The sequence below is a fragment of the Thunnus maccoyii genome, chromosome 5, assembly GCF_910596095.1.
Source record: "Thunnus maccoyii chromosome 5, fThuMac1.1, whole genome shotgun sequence".
Taxonomy (NCBI): domain Eukaryota; kingdom Metazoa; phylum Chordata; class Actinopteri; order Scombriformes; family Scombridae; genus Thunnus; species Thunnus maccoyii.
In genome coordinates this window covers 18,354,370-18,369,641 of record NC_056537.1, presented here as the reverse complement: position 1 = coordinate 18,369,641, position 15,272 = coordinate 18,354,370, and the positions used below count along the sequence as shown (strand labels likewise).

The following is a 15,272-nucleotide window of genomic DNA, read 5'->3' as shown; positions in this document are numbered from 1 at the left end:
CTTCTGCTGTGCTGAGAAACGCATCACACACTGGTGTTTCAAAAGGCAAAAAGTATGTATTTAGTGCTGACTGCTGCAATGCCAAAGTGATCACCTAAATGCATGTTTTTGGATTTTTGTTTCCTGTTTTTTTGTGTGCTACGGTAGCACTGAAGATTGTGTGTTTTCTATATGTATGATGTTAACCAGAATAAACTTTTTTTGAAGGTTGTATGGTGTCACTTGATAACCCTTAGATGTAGAGCAGAAATGTTTTTTAGAATATTATTTTATATAAATAAACTGCAGAGCTTTAAAACATTCAGTATTTTATATTTTGTTTCATTTTTACAGTTTTTTGTGTGACCTGCCTGATTATTTTGTGAATCTATTTTTTTTTAATTCAAGCTAACCTTCAAGGGTAGCTCTCTGTTAATGATACCATGACAACCACTGACCCATCATCATCAGGCTTTGGATTCTGTGTGCATTTGTGTGTAAATATCTGTGTGTGTTTGTCTCCCTCTTGCAGCCTACAGCATTGCCTCAGCAGAACTTCTCAATGCATGTGGCAGTGCCTGTATCCAATCCTAATGCCATGTACCAGCCAGGAGGGACTCTGGGCAGCCAGGCCCTGGCAGCAGCCACAGCCTCTCTGAGTGACAGTGGGATGCTATCCCCTCCACAGGCCTCCCTGCACAGGAATGTGGGCTCTAGTGGAGGCCCCCAGAGGCCCACCAGTGCAGGCAGTGCAGGTTAGTGGACAACAAACCCACTTAGTTGGTCAATGTGTCAGTCGGAGGGTGATCCAGACCACTCGCAACAGATGATCTAGTTGATTAAAGCCCTCATAGTGTTGTCTGCCATAGTGTCCACATATAGTGGAATAGTTTGATATTTTGGTAAACATGCTCATTAACTTTTAAATAAAGTAAGCTGAGAATATCGATACCACTCTCATGTCTGTACATTCAGTAATAAGTATAGCTCTGCCAAGAGGTAATTAGCCTAACTTAGCATATAGCCTAGAAGCAGGGGGAAACATTTACAATAGCCTGGCTCCTTCCAATGCTCAAAAACACAACTAATAACTTCTCTAAAACTCACTAATTAGCTTTTATCTTGTTATCTTAAAGAGCATTTCATCCTATACTATAACTATTTTAAAAACGTTTTTAACGACAGTTTATCTGTATGCCCAGCACTTCTCTCAGCGTCTATGCTGATTGCCTGGCAACTTCACTGTGATAACAAAACTACAGTTACTTCACCCAGCCAAGAAACAGTTATAGGACGTAATATGCATAATATGTGCACATGATATCAAACGTAACTTTAAGGTAACTTTTTGCGTTGTTTATAATGCATACAATGTATTTTACCCTTTTTTTAAAAATGTAAATGGCCTGAGAACAAGCAGTCATGTCATACTAAACCCTTATATTTGTGGTATTTGTGTGATATATATTTTTTTCACACCCTTTGAAAGGTTCATCACGCCTTGTACTGTAGCATTGTGGAAAAATGATGTCAGTCTACGCTAGTACTTGTATGACTCGTCTGACTCAGTCAGTCCAGATGGCTTTTGCAAGATTCAGCTACACTGCATATGATAGAAGTACATGCAAAAAGGTGTGAAATGTCTCATGATTCGAATTTAACCACATATCAGAACTGGCTGACACCTTCTCATTTCCAGGGGATTTACTTAATAGTTGTTGTCACGATAATATCTCATTCTTGATCGTTCGCGGCAACATTTTAATTGTTTATGGACATATTTCAAAAGATGTTAGCAAAGATTTTAACTTCCTGGCTCATGTGGCATAGTAGCTCTGTCTGTTTTGATTTAAGTATAACTCTTGAAAGTGTTGAAAGCCTCTGCTCGGTGGAGTGTTCATACAACAGTTAGGGGAGGCTCTGGTCGATGCTTGATTTTCAAGAGACTGTTTGTTGCAGATGCATGCTCATAGTGGAGCGCTGCACTCACCATCTTAAACCTTATAAACAAACACCATGCTGAACGTAGCTTGATGTTGCTCTCTTTAATCACATTTTGAAAATTTCCCCACCATGAGGACACCGGCGGGGAAACATGCCTCCCTTTTATGTGCTCTGAAGATAGATCTACATGACATTTTCATGTTTGGTCTGGCATCTCCATCACATGCTCTGCTAGTTCGCAGAAGGATGCAGATGGTTAATCATATCACTCTGTGCATCTCATTAGGTGGCATTCTGGATACCACAGACCTTTCAGTGCCAAGTGGTGTGGGCTGCAGCCCAGCGGGTAAGTCCTCCCGGAGAGATTCATTAGCTCTCTGTAGCTCTGCCCAATAGGCCTCCTGCTTAGCACGCGAGCTGGATAGTTGCGTATCCATCTGTGATTGGTTCAAGACAGTTGTCACTATCATTTACTGATAGTGCCTTTGCCTGACTATATTTTTGCTGCATGCTAAGGGGATACATCTGTGTACTTCCTCTCAACAGAGGAAATGTATGATATGCTTGTTAAATGCATGCATGAGAGATGGGAAGTGGCTCAGCAGCATTCAGACAGTGTGGTGTTTGTGCTTGAAAAGGGTAACTAGGCAAGGCAATTAGCTGTCCAACTGACTTTGGCAGGTAAATAAACGCAGCGTTTCCTTTAAACTTGTCACCTCTATGCAGCCCTCCCTCCTCCTGTTTCCTTCCCTCTATTGACAGGTGCATCTGTTTTCCCCCCACTACCCTGGCAGCCCTTATAAGGCTGGAGAGGGTCTGTAAGATGCCTAGACCAGCATAACCCTGTAGGTATTCGGGCCATGACATCCCACTAAGTCCTCAGTACACAATGACCGGACAGCCTGTCATGGCTGCAATGTGCCGTTTGAGAGGCGGAGGCAGGTGGAGTTTAACTCTTTAACTCCTTGTTGCTTAGCTTATGTACTCCATATAGTATTTCTGACTAAATGCAGAATGTTGTTACCAAATGGTACAGTATTTAATGCCCATAGCTTGTGGAAGACCACAAGAATGAGATATTTTGTTAGGTATTGATTAGATAGCAGAAGACCGACTTCGTCTATTTGCAGTTAGCATTTTGAGGAGAGTACAGGGTAAGTTTTAAGTTTGGGGTGTGGTCCCGGGTCGGGGCAGAGTTAGGATCTTCTGCCAGTGGGCGTCAGCGTTTGGCACAGTATGAGTATGCTGCAGCTGTTGTTTGTACCAAGTGTGTAGAACAGCAGAGACTACAGGGAGGAGAAACCTCTCCAGCCCTGCTGTCAGATGACCATTCCTGACATAGCTCTGATTTTTCACAAGTTGCAGCTATGACCACAGCAGAAGCCTTTCAACGTTGCCAGATGGAAGATGTGTCGTGTGATATCTTCTCTCCTGTTCGATGGTGTCACTGCAGAGCAAAGATTACAAGCATGTACAGCAGGGTTCGGTGAAATACTTACCACTTTTTTAAACATAACACAAATAGAAAAGGTCTTATTTTCCACACAACTTCCGGCTCCCTGTGAAGAGCGATGGGCAGCTGTTTTCATTGTGGGATCTGGAGGAGTTATTATTTACTTAGTGAATTGTGAAATTGCCTGATTTGCAAGTTCTCGTATGTCTTTGTCACCGTGAACATCATCAGAGATATTTTTGAAGCAAACAAATTTCAGTTGTTCTTTCTGAAATAAGTCATCTGTAGTTGTTCTTGTCTAGTCTTTGGTTCAGATAAACCAGTCTCATTTTACACTGTTACTCCTGTGTGCAATCCTATAATAGATCTTTTCTCTCAACAACTCACGCAATTACACCTAATTACAAGCTTTGGTTGTTGACTGGTGAGCATTAAGAATTGAAAGTTGTGGTGAACAAGGAGGATTTAAGAGAATGCTCTCTGTTATACAATATATCTGCAAGCTGTACACATCCCGTCATTAATATTGGGGCATTGCAAGCTTTTGAAACACAATTACAGAGCATGTTTGTATGTTCAGCACATCACATCTGGTAATGGAATAAATCATCATGTACTTAAGTCTGTTTTGGTGCAAATTTGATGTCAGAAAGTTATTTTTTATTGTAGTTTTGTGCTTGGTTAATTAAATGTAAAATATGTATTCAAAATTGAGGGATGATGATGAATTGTACCCCAGCTGTAAAAAAACAAACAAAAAAAAACAACAATGTGAACTGTCAACTACAGTTGTAAGGAAAAGAGTGAAGGGCACGAACAATTATTTACCTGGTAGCCATCTGTCTTTTGTCTAAACAAATCACCCTCTGCACATCCTGTCTGGTCTTTTTTTTCTGAGACACAACAATAGGACTGTGCATGGCATCTATTATTAGAAAATTGTTCTCTTTTTGGAGGCACTTGATTTATATCTATTATTTGTTCTCATTCATCAAGACATTTCGCTTTTGCCTGAACCTGACGCACGTGGGATGTTGGGCACAATAAGTCACTGTGTGTGTTTTTTTTTCCATTTACTTTACTTCAAATGAAACAGAATGTTTCATTTGTAAACACAAGCCCTTACGTAATGCCCCTTCCCACACAGTGTTAATAATTCAGGACAATGAACAGAAACCAAACTGCTTTCAACATGCACAGGTTTCAGTCAGAGAAGATCCATTGGCAAAACCAATGTTACAAAAATCTGTACTGTGTATGAAATGAGGGCAAACATCACGAAAGCCCATTGAAATGCCCCTGCTGAAAGGCTAGGTCTCAACTTGTGGCTGTTATCTCGGTCTAAGTATGTGTTCAAACATGTGTTTCCATCCTGGCAATTATTTGAGAGAAATGTGGGATTTACTCATCATCAAACATCTGAAGTCGTAATCAGAGGCACATTCCACAGATATGCAAGTCAGGTGGGTTAATCCGAGGCTAAATTAGCCCATGAATACAGCAGTGAGTGTCTGTCTGTCTCTGCCCTGTGATGACCTGGCAGTGTGTCCAGGGTGTCACACTGCCTCCTGCCCAAAATATATTGGTATCAACTCCAGTCCTCTGTAAATAAAGTGGACAAAGAAAATGACTGAGATGTCACTAGATACAATACAGTGCAAAGGAGGTCTAGTAATGTCTAGATTTAGAGATTTTTTTAAAGTCCTCAAAAAAAAAAAGTTAAAATGTTACAGTGATCAGAGTAACTGTGCATACCACATAACCGCAACATCCCTGGTTCGATTCAATACCAGCCAGGGAACCTTGTTGCATGTCATACCCATCCCTCTGACCTTATTTCCTGTCTGCCTCTTCACTAATCACAGTCAAATAAAGGCAAAAAAAAACTTTAAAAAAAAGTTACAATAAGCTCATTAAAGAACCATGAACAATGGAAGTAGGATATTGATGCAGGTGTATTTCACTGACTAGCTAATTTGCCAGAAAGAAATGTAGTAGTCCTTTTCAAAGTACACATTTTCACGTCATTGTACAAAAAGGTACAGTATATATATACACACACACACACACACACACACACACAAGTTAAGACCTAGTCACTCCCTAACCATTGGGAGCAACTGGTGTTCAGTGTCTTGCTCAAGGACATGTCAACGTGTGGAAAAGAGAAGCCAGGGATTGAACTGCCGACCCTAAAATAAGTTGACAACCTGCTCTACTAGCAGGTGTGTACAAAATCTTGTACAAAATTTTGTAAATGAACAAATTACAGTTATGCAACATGACGCCTGTCAGTGATGACGCAAAATGACAATTTGTAAGTGTCCTAAATCTTAATTTACTTTCCCACCATTGAGTTAACTACTACTAGGTGTCTATTATATAGGGAGTAGCAAGTGAATGAATGAGGGAGTAATTTTCAACACAGTCAAAAATGTCTGTTGTGAATAAGGCCTTTATCCTGCTTTTCCCAACAATAGCTTTATGGTTAAGAATCTCTTTCAAAGTAGAATATCACAGCTCACTGATTGTAATCAGATATCTCCTCGCATGCCATATTACCGCACTGCAAATCATTCCTTTACATGAAATTCTATTTACATGAACATCTCATTCTCACTGAATGACATCTTCTCTGCTTTTAATCAGGTTTGCTATTTTTAGGGCCTTGGACATTTACTTTGCTAATTCTGTAAACACTGTTTTCTCACAGCAGCCAAGTCTTGTATGATCAAAGCCAGAGCTGACGGCGATAGCTGCTTGTATATACTGTTGATTCAGCTGTGAGATACTATTGTGGGCTTCATAACTGTTTATTTGACCATCAATTGTTGGTGTCCTTATCTGTAGTCAGAGGGGCTATTGTTCCATTATGTTCCTACGCAAGAGCCTACTCGTTGTGCACACACTTTGTGTTTCACTGGGATACACTGAACACAATGGAGAAGTCAGCGACTTGTTGAAGTGTTACTGATCTGTTGATGCAGTGCTAGATACCATTTATTCTTTCTTCCCTTCATTTTTAGGATTTCAACATGTTTTTCATTTTGAGTATAAAGTATATTGTAAAAGTATAGTTTTTACTCATATAAAGTAATTTCAATTTAAAATTGAAGAGCACTTGAAATATCACTTTTGTTTGTTTGCTTTATTTCATAACAATTCACTGTTCCATTTTTATTAGATTTGATTTGTTTGGAATTTGCAGAATCCCTCTGCAGACCTTGTTCAGATGAGTCATACAGTATCTTGCTGTTGAAAATAAATGTACTGTAGGTTGACAAAACCAGGAAGATTTTTTATCTTTTTGTGAAACCATTGAAAAGGTGCAGTTTGCAGTGCTCTAACAATTTAAAGGGTTAATGTTTGACATTGTAGCGCTTCAGAATGATTGGTTTTAATTGGCAAACTACCAAGAATGAAATATTACAGTATATTATACAACACAGTATCTGAAAACAGTACAATAAATCTATAAAGTTGTTTACAATGGTTAGTTTATAGCACTTATATATACACTGTGAAAAGTATTTCTCAAAGAGAACTACTTGTTGAATATCAATAATCTGTCCACACCCACTGATAATACTTGTCTTTTACATGGGATAGCGGTCCAGTGATGTAGTGGGAGTGGGGGTTCCTAAAAGCAGTTGGTGGAGACTCACTTTTAGAAGAAAGGAAGTGACTAGTGACCATGAAGGGAGGATCTAGCACTTTGCTGTCTAGCACTGTTTGTGTTCACAGTTTAAAAACAACACGTAGAAATTTTTTATTGTTTTTATTCAACTCTAATGGCTTCAGCTATTTCTTTTAAGCAGTCACAGTACATTTGACAGTGAACTGCTCCTCATCCCAAGATGCAAAGAACTGACTTTGATGTAATCATTCACAATAAAAATAAAAGGCTCATCAATTTTGAAATGGACATTTTATTTTTGTAAATGTGCAGGATAATTATCCAAGTCTATTAAAACTTCCCAGAGGGTTGGAAACACTTAGCGCTGCATGCTGCAGCAAGCTGGAAAACAACACAGTGCGAGAGGTTTGCTTGATGACTGGAAGTGTTGTCAGTCACGGTCCATGGTTTGATGATGTGTTTCTGTCGCTGTGTACCTCTGCAGGGAATGGTTTTGTTAACCCCAGGGGCTCTCCGGGCCTCCTCAGCACACCCAGCGGCAATGGCCTGGGTAAAGTCATGCCCACCAAGTCTCCACCACCCCCTGGAGGGAACATGGGAATGGGAGGCCGCAAGCCAGACCTAAGGGTTGTTATCCCTCCATCTAGCAAAGGGATGATGCCCCCACTGGTGAGTACAGAACACACCACTGCACACAAGTATCACTAGCTGAAGTACCCTCAAATATCTCTGCTGCAGGGCAGAGTGGAGCATTGTTTAGTGTCTTATTCAGACTTTCTTTGCAGAATGTTTTGTAGGACTTTGCCTACACACGTTTTTGATGTTATCACATCAGTGTAGCATGCCATGCTAGTGAGGTTGTCACCTCACCAAGAACTGTATTTTTCTACAAAGTGCGACTCACTTACAGTAGGCAGGCGAAATCTGTGCCTCTTGTGCCACGCTCTTCTCACACCCATTAAAATGTGGACGGAGCAAAGAATCTGCAGCCCAGGTGTCATAACTCTCACTCAATTATTCACATTTAAATGAGAGGCTTTCTCTAATTATAATAATGAAGGTGCACAGCACGCTGACCACAGTGAACACCTGGGGCTACGCTAGACTCTTCCGTTCATAAATCAGCATTCAAAAATAATGTAAGTGGGGGATTTTCAATAGGCCAATAAATTTACTATCTGCTGTTGACAGCAGCAGGAGCCACTCCAGGAAAATGATTGTGTTTGGTAAATACACTTTGGGTTACTGTGGGTGCTTCTCTTTTCCAAGCCTCAACTAGCATGGAGCAGTGTTCAAACAACTGTGTGGTGCGATGTTGGCATGTGGAATCATTAGAGCAGGACCGGTTGTGTTGTAAGAGGTCTGAAACAGGTTAGGCAGAGAGGGAGGTGGGTTCAGTTCTCCTCTGAGCCATGAAGTATTTTAGACTGGTACAGGCTGTAGAGGGTGCTGGCTGTAGCAGGTCTGCAGACAGCCTGTCATTAGGCCATAATGGTATTAAATTAATCACATCTCAGTGTGACAGAGTGTAGATGAAGACTTAATCAGGGGCCCAGGGTGTGAGCCAGATAATATCTTGTCGCCCTTGTCGTGTCTTCCTGCAGCTATTGATTGAGTGTGGGTATTAAGACAGCCCTGGCCTGGTCGCAGTATGTCCCACAGCACAGAAAAAGATAGAAGATGGGCTTTTGGTTCTAGCACAGTACATGACAAGAACAAGGATGATTCAAAATGTAGAGTACCATGCAGTCACTGTAGGTAGAAAGAATTATAGAAATATTATCTGTAATTTCTTATGATTATGGGTTGATTATGGTGTCGCATTCAGAATCAGACGAGTGTTAGCCTTACTGTACTTTTTGTTCCTGGCTTCACTGGCTTTTTCAAGATTTTACTTCTTCTTCGTTTACTGGTTAAAAACTTTGTAGCCCAACAAACTACTGCTTCAGAACTCATCATTCACGCATGGTTGGAGAATTGTGGCAACATATTGAAGTTAATCTGGTGCTTATGCTTTGGACAAAATGGTTCATGAGTATCACAACAGACATAAAATGAGTGGGTTTTTACAACGACTGCAGCAGTCATCCACACTTTTATATTCCTTGTTGTCCCTTTTAAAGTCTAGACAGGTGGAACTATTTTCCAGAGCGATTTATAGTCGCTCTGCTTCTTTTCTGTAACTCTGCCTCTCTTCTTTTCTTCTGTTGAGGGCAGTCGGAGGAGGAGGAAATGGATTTGGTGAGTTGTGACAAATGCCTGGGCAAATGGCTGAAATGTGAACATGCTTCCGGTAATCACACATGCTAGACTAAAGGCAGTGCTGAAACCGGAGATTGGCTCTCAGAACTGCCAAGAATAATAAATTCTAAAAAACGTTTTGTCACTGCATGTTTTGGGTTTGGCCTGTGAAAATTGCCTCAGCCTGTTAAATTGGCTCCATTCCCTACACGTCAATGTTGGTCATATACCACAAGGAGTTTGTCTGTAAGCGTGTGTTTGAGTGTGTGAAAGAGAAAAAGATAGTCAGTGCTTTAACTATTATAATTATTGTAGTCACAGTCTAAAAAGTTTTACAGTTAAAAGACTGTTCAGTACAAAATATAAATAATTTATACTTTTTCTAAGGAAGAGAAGATTACATCATCTTAAATGATGTCATTCTGTGAAATACTCGGGTTTGGTGAAGTCATCTGGCTGGAGAGTGTTGGAACAATGCAAGGAAGCCATCAACTAGATCATGATGCCATGCTGCTTCAAACGTAACCATTGGCAGCTGCACATATGTTTGTTACATTATATACTGAGGATTTGTTTTAGTATTGTTCTAAGCTACGTCTGCATTTGATTAGTGTAGTTGGAGTGTGTGTTTTTCTAGCTCGCAACTTACTCCGCTGCATGACCACACCGTGTTGTGTAGGTGTGGACTGCATGACAGTCACTGCACTATAAACCGCTAGAGATTGACGTCACTCTGCGAAATGTGTAATTGATGTTATCCCTTTGTACCCTCTCAGTTATGAGTTGTTTAGTTGATCACTAGACTCACTTGGTTTGACTCACTCTGAATGTTTGCATTAGAAGCACTAGCAGCCTTGTTCTTTATTGTGGTGCACTATCCCTTTAATAATATCACTTTTCAAGTCTAACGAAGTTAAACTCTGTAATAAAAAATAGATTCAGTAAACTAATAAATCCTTTGTGCCTCAAGTTGCATGTTAAAGACTACATCTGTTGTCCACTTTAGATTGATGGAATGGATGAAATATTTATTGTAAATACTAAAATCCACCTAACTTTTTATAGGTACATGGTAATCATTTTGGTGCAGGGTAAATTCACAAGTATAGTTGCAGTTTTCTGTATACAAACACATATGTATACACATTTTAGTGGATTGTATTTCTGAATACATTCATAGAATTCCCATATGAAACCACAAAATCTCTTATTTGATATTTTATGCTTTGTTTTTATCATCTATTTTGGCATCTTTGTCAAAACAGATTTTAATATGGTAAACAACATAAACAGAAAGACCAGAATATTGACTGCCATGAAACTACACCACCACCTTGTGGTAACTTTTATTATAACACATTCATCCCCGGTGGTAGTGAATTCCCATATGAAACCACAAAATCACTTATTTGATATTTTGTGCTTTGTTTTTATCATCTATTTTGGCATCCTTGTCAAAACAGATTTTAATATGGTAAACAACATAAACAGAAAAACCAGATTATTGACTGCCATGAAACTACACCACCACCTTGTGCTAACACTTATTATAACACATTCATCCCTGATTACCTCAATATGTACACTAAATACCATCTGAAAGAAATTGCAGGCTTTGGAATAAATGCCATAAATGATAAGAAAACACACATTGTTTGGTATTATTGTGTGGTGTTTTTTGAATGCTGTATTTTGGACTTATGAATTTTTTATTGTTTTTTGTGTTTTGCAGAACACCCAGAGGATAAGCAGCTCCCAGTCCACCCAGCCGCTGGCCACTCCAGTAGTGTCTGTCACCACCCCCAGCTTACCCCCACAGGGCCTGGCCTACTCAGGCATGCCCACCTCCTACAACCCTGCTGGTGAGTCTGGCCTCTCTCTCCCCTCAGAGTGAAAACAACGGTCTCAGCCGTGATTGTTTGTACTACACACTGGTGGTTCCTGCTCCTTTCTCAGTGGCACACAGTGTTGTAAATGAAACGTTAGTGAGTTCTCACTGTGTGTGGCTGCTTTTGTTTTTACAGAGTACTCCCTGAATAGTGCAGAGATCACCTCCCTACAGGGCTTCGGCTCTCCTGGGCTCTCACTGGGATCCATGTCGGCATGGCAACAGCATCAACTGGGCCAGGCAGCTCTTAATTCTTTGGTGTGAGTAACACCCTTCCAAACAAAGGCACACTCTCCAGACGCCCTCACATAAAAGCAACACCCACTGTGCTCTGTGATATCATGCTGAATCACACATCTACATATTCCTGGATTTTCGCATTGCTGCATCTCACTTTTGTTGTCTCCTTTTTGAACTGAACACAATATATTCTGCTTATCTTTTCGACAGTGGTGGAGGTCACCTACCTCAGGGCTCCAACCTCTCCATCAGCACCAGCCAGAGCATAAACATCAAGTCCGAGCCCATCTCGCCGCCACGGGAGCGTGTCACCCCCTCTGGCTTCCCCCCTCAGCAGCCGCAGCAAGGCTCCAGCCGACAGGAAGTTCTGGGACGTTCACCTGCTGACAGCCTCAGCTCCTCCTGTAGCTCTTATGACGGCAGCGATCGTGAGGACCACCGGCCAGACTTCCACTCCCCGCTGGGGCTGGGCAGACCTCCGGCTGGATCTGAGGACAGGGAGAGCCCCTCAGTCAAGCGCCTGCGCATGGACACATGGGTGACATAAAGAGCCCCGGTCGAGCCTCCAGTCACCAGCCAGTCAGAGAGAGGGAGGGGTTAGACATGGAGATAAAAGAAAGAGCAAGGGTCCTTAGAGCTATCATTATGATACTATTATTCAACTCCAGTTCAATTTGTAAGACTGAGTGGAAAATGTAACAAAGAAGTGTCAGGACATATCTAAAGTAAATTCTCAAACTGATACAGTAAGATAAAACAAATGTCACTTAGCTGGGCTGAATTATATGCACAAGCAGGTGGTATCAGGTACTTGGTGCAATTCAGATGACGTTTGCAGAAGAAAGATGTTCAAAGAAAATTGTTAAACAATAGGCGGTAGATTATTGTAGTCACTGGTCTAGTCAGACACTTACATGTAGTTGCTGTTTTGCTGTTGTGCTCGCAAGTTGCAAACAATCAGAGAAAGTTGTGTTGCTTTCAGGCTGAGGACCCTTACATATGATGTTCACTGCAAGAACTATCTTTTAAAGTCATGCTGTAACCATACAAGACCTTTATCTCAAGTGGCCTCTAATTTATTGATTCAGTCAATCAGGAGATACAGAGAACATGGAGTTAATTAATACTATATAGGAAATTGGATCATACAGTAAACATCTGCAACAGTTGAGACTACTTATTGAGTACATGAAAAAATACTGTTGCAGGTAAAAACACCATAGCAACAGAATATATTGCAATAATGACATACTATTCATTTTATAATTTAAAAGAGTAGGATATATAAATGTGCAATTAAGATAATGCGAAAATGTCCAGTTGAACTGGTGAGAAAATCAACATGTTCACATTTGTGTAACAGTTCATCAGTAATATAAGCCAAAGCTGTTCTTTTGTGTTGTTTTGTACAGTTGCTATGGTTTCCTCAAAAATTCACTCAAATGCACCATTTTTGTCATAGTTTTATTTTCTATTGTGCTTTATTTCAAACAGTGTAAAGTCATATAAACCAGATCTTGAATCAATATCGAAAGCCATGAACATTTGCTGTTCTGTTTGTACAATTGAAAATTTGAGCCAAACATTTTCTTCTGTTGTGTAAATAGCGACTTTAATATATATCACCGGGGTGTGAGTACATACTGAATGTACTGTATGATCACCATTTTCAAGAAAAGTATATTTTTGTGGATTACAGCCAAGTTTACAAGTGTAGACCCTTAAAAAGTAGATCATTCACTGGTCAATATTTGCTATTTTGTTAATGTTACTGTAATCTCTCCTAAATTGAATTATCAACAAAACCTTCCATATGTTTTAGTTCCAGGTGGTCAATCTGTTTTTTCTCTCTTTATTAGTGGTGACTGTTTGTTCTTAAGACAATGTTATAACAATGCTGTGAGGTTGAAGTTCCACTATTTTCATATTTGTGAAGGATGATCACAAGGCTAGGGGAAATAGGGTTTCTTCCCTCCTATTGTGTTAGCTTGTGTTAGTTGTATACCAGCAGCTGCTGAATACACTGCCAACATTCAAATCCAAGGTCCTAACCCCACATTGAAGAATAATCTATTGTTATTGCATGTAACTCAATTGAAAAACATGCCATCTCTCAAGCCATTTCCACTATCCTGTTTTTGGTTCATGGAATTTAAGCAGAAGACATAAACATGGCCACTGACCTTCTCACAAAACTGATCATGCCTGTGCCCATAGGTGGTTGTAAATATTGCAGTCTACTTGAAATGTCAGTCATAATTATGTACAAAAGTACTCATGTGTTTCCTTAATTGGCTCCAGAAATTGTATCTCATATCCATGCCCTATTACTAGTAAGAATAATGTATGCCTAGGAACCTTAGGAGCCAGAAAAGTCAAAATCTGAAGGCATTGAAGTCATTTATATGGAAAGTGTTGCGATGTAAGGCTGATGCTTGTGTTATCACATCACGCGAAGACAGAAGGGGAAAGGGGGGCTGTGACTTGTTTTCTTCTCCATCGTCACAGAAGCAAATAATTCAGCAGCTAATTCATAAAAACAACAACGCAATGGCATCGACTTCAATCTCACTGCTGGATTGCACACATTTGTATGAGAAGTTTGCTGTACGAGGGGGGGTATCACTCTGCATTCACCGTGACATATCTTGTGTGTTTCTGAGGTTTCCTCCCCATCATCAGCTCCATTGTAGTTTTCAGTATACGCCCGTAATGATCTATGCAGTTTTTACCCCAATTCACCTGACTAGTACAGACTATGATGTCATATTCAGTCCACAAAGCATTAGGAGGAAGAGCATCTGAGGGTAGACTGTTAGCCTCTTATTCTTAAGTGCCACAGCTGGATTTTTGCTGGATTACAAGTCACAATACAATACATTTTATTGAATGATTAATTTGGATACCCAGGGGCAATCTCCTCATGTTCATATACATTGGTAGACATGCTTAACATAATGTATAGTAATCCATAATGTAATAATATTTAACACAGCAGGTGAAAATAGCAATAACAAATGACTACAACAAAAATTGTCTGCCTGCCTTGGCAGCATCACCTCATAGTTGAGCACATACTTTAGCACTTGATGACATATCAGGGAATTTTGTAGTTTCTCTTATCTATATGCACAGTTAGGAAATGCCTTATCCCAAAGAAAAAAATGCACCACTTTTCTTTTACTTTCTTTCAGTTTAAAAACAACAACAACAACAATGCAGATACCACTCAAACTTGACCAGACCTGCCTCTTCTACTCAGAAAAGACTCACACAAGAACATGCATGGTGAATGCACTGTGATACACTTTGCTCTTTTGGTCTATGTCCAAATTGTGCACAACTGATGAATGTGAAAGGAAAGGGTAATCAATGAACCTTTGTAGAGAACTTTCTTCACTTTGCTGTGCAAGAGTACACTGCTTTGCTTCATGGCTTTTATAAACAGAACTATGTGTTTGGTAAGTGTTTGTAGTTTATAGTTCACTTAACTAAAGAAGCTGTTTTCGGTTTGAATGCTCAGACCGTTTGGCGGCACAAGCTGGACTTTGTTGCCAATAATGAAATTATTTGTTTCAAAATCAAAAGAGATTTTAAGTTAATCTACATTTTATTTCCCTTGAATGTGTTATTTTATTTTCATCATACAAATAAATATTCAAGTGAACTTTTTATTAAACAATTAAGATACTATGCTAGATATTGTTGTACAAAATTTGTATTCTTCACAAAAGTACAAATATTGGCTTTTAATGTGTAATTTAGGTTATCTCTCTTATTCTGTATAAAATGAAGTAAACGACTCTTACATAGAATTTGTTCTCCTGTGAAGTCCCAAACAGTAGAAACTGTCAACTTTATTAAACACCTCAGTGTATGCTCAATCTGAA

At 39.8% G+C, this 15,272-nt stretch overlaps 1 protein-coding gene across 9 annotated transcripts in view; it reads left to right on the top strand.

Annotated features, from left to right (window-relative positions):
• mef2aa (myocyte enhancer factor 2aa) overlaps positions 1-15,272 on the top strand; it is a 70,124-nt gene extending 54,852 nt beyond the window's left edge. For 5 of the 9 annotated variants that reach the window (XM_042411085.1, XM_042411083.1, XM_042411088.1 and 2 more), the window contains 7 exons: positions 512-734; positions 2,210-2,269; positions 7,498-7,682; positions 9,231-9,254; positions 10,987-11,116; positions 11,279-11,402; positions 11,593-15,272. In XM_042411085.1, coding sequence (XP_042267019.1) covers positions 512-734; positions 2,210-2,269; positions 7,498-7,682; positions 9,231-9,254; positions 10,987-11,116; positions 11,279-11,402; positions 11,593-11,929 — 1,083 coding nt within the window. In that variant the 3' untranslated portion in view covers positions 11,930-15,272. The remainder of the gene's footprint in view (positions 1-511; positions 735-2,209; positions 2,270-7,497; positions 7,683-9,230; positions 9,255-10,986; positions 11,117-11,278; positions 11,403-11,592) is intronic. The other 4 variants (XM_042411089.1, XM_042411090.1, XM_042411091.1 and 1 more) reach the window with 2 other exon arrangements.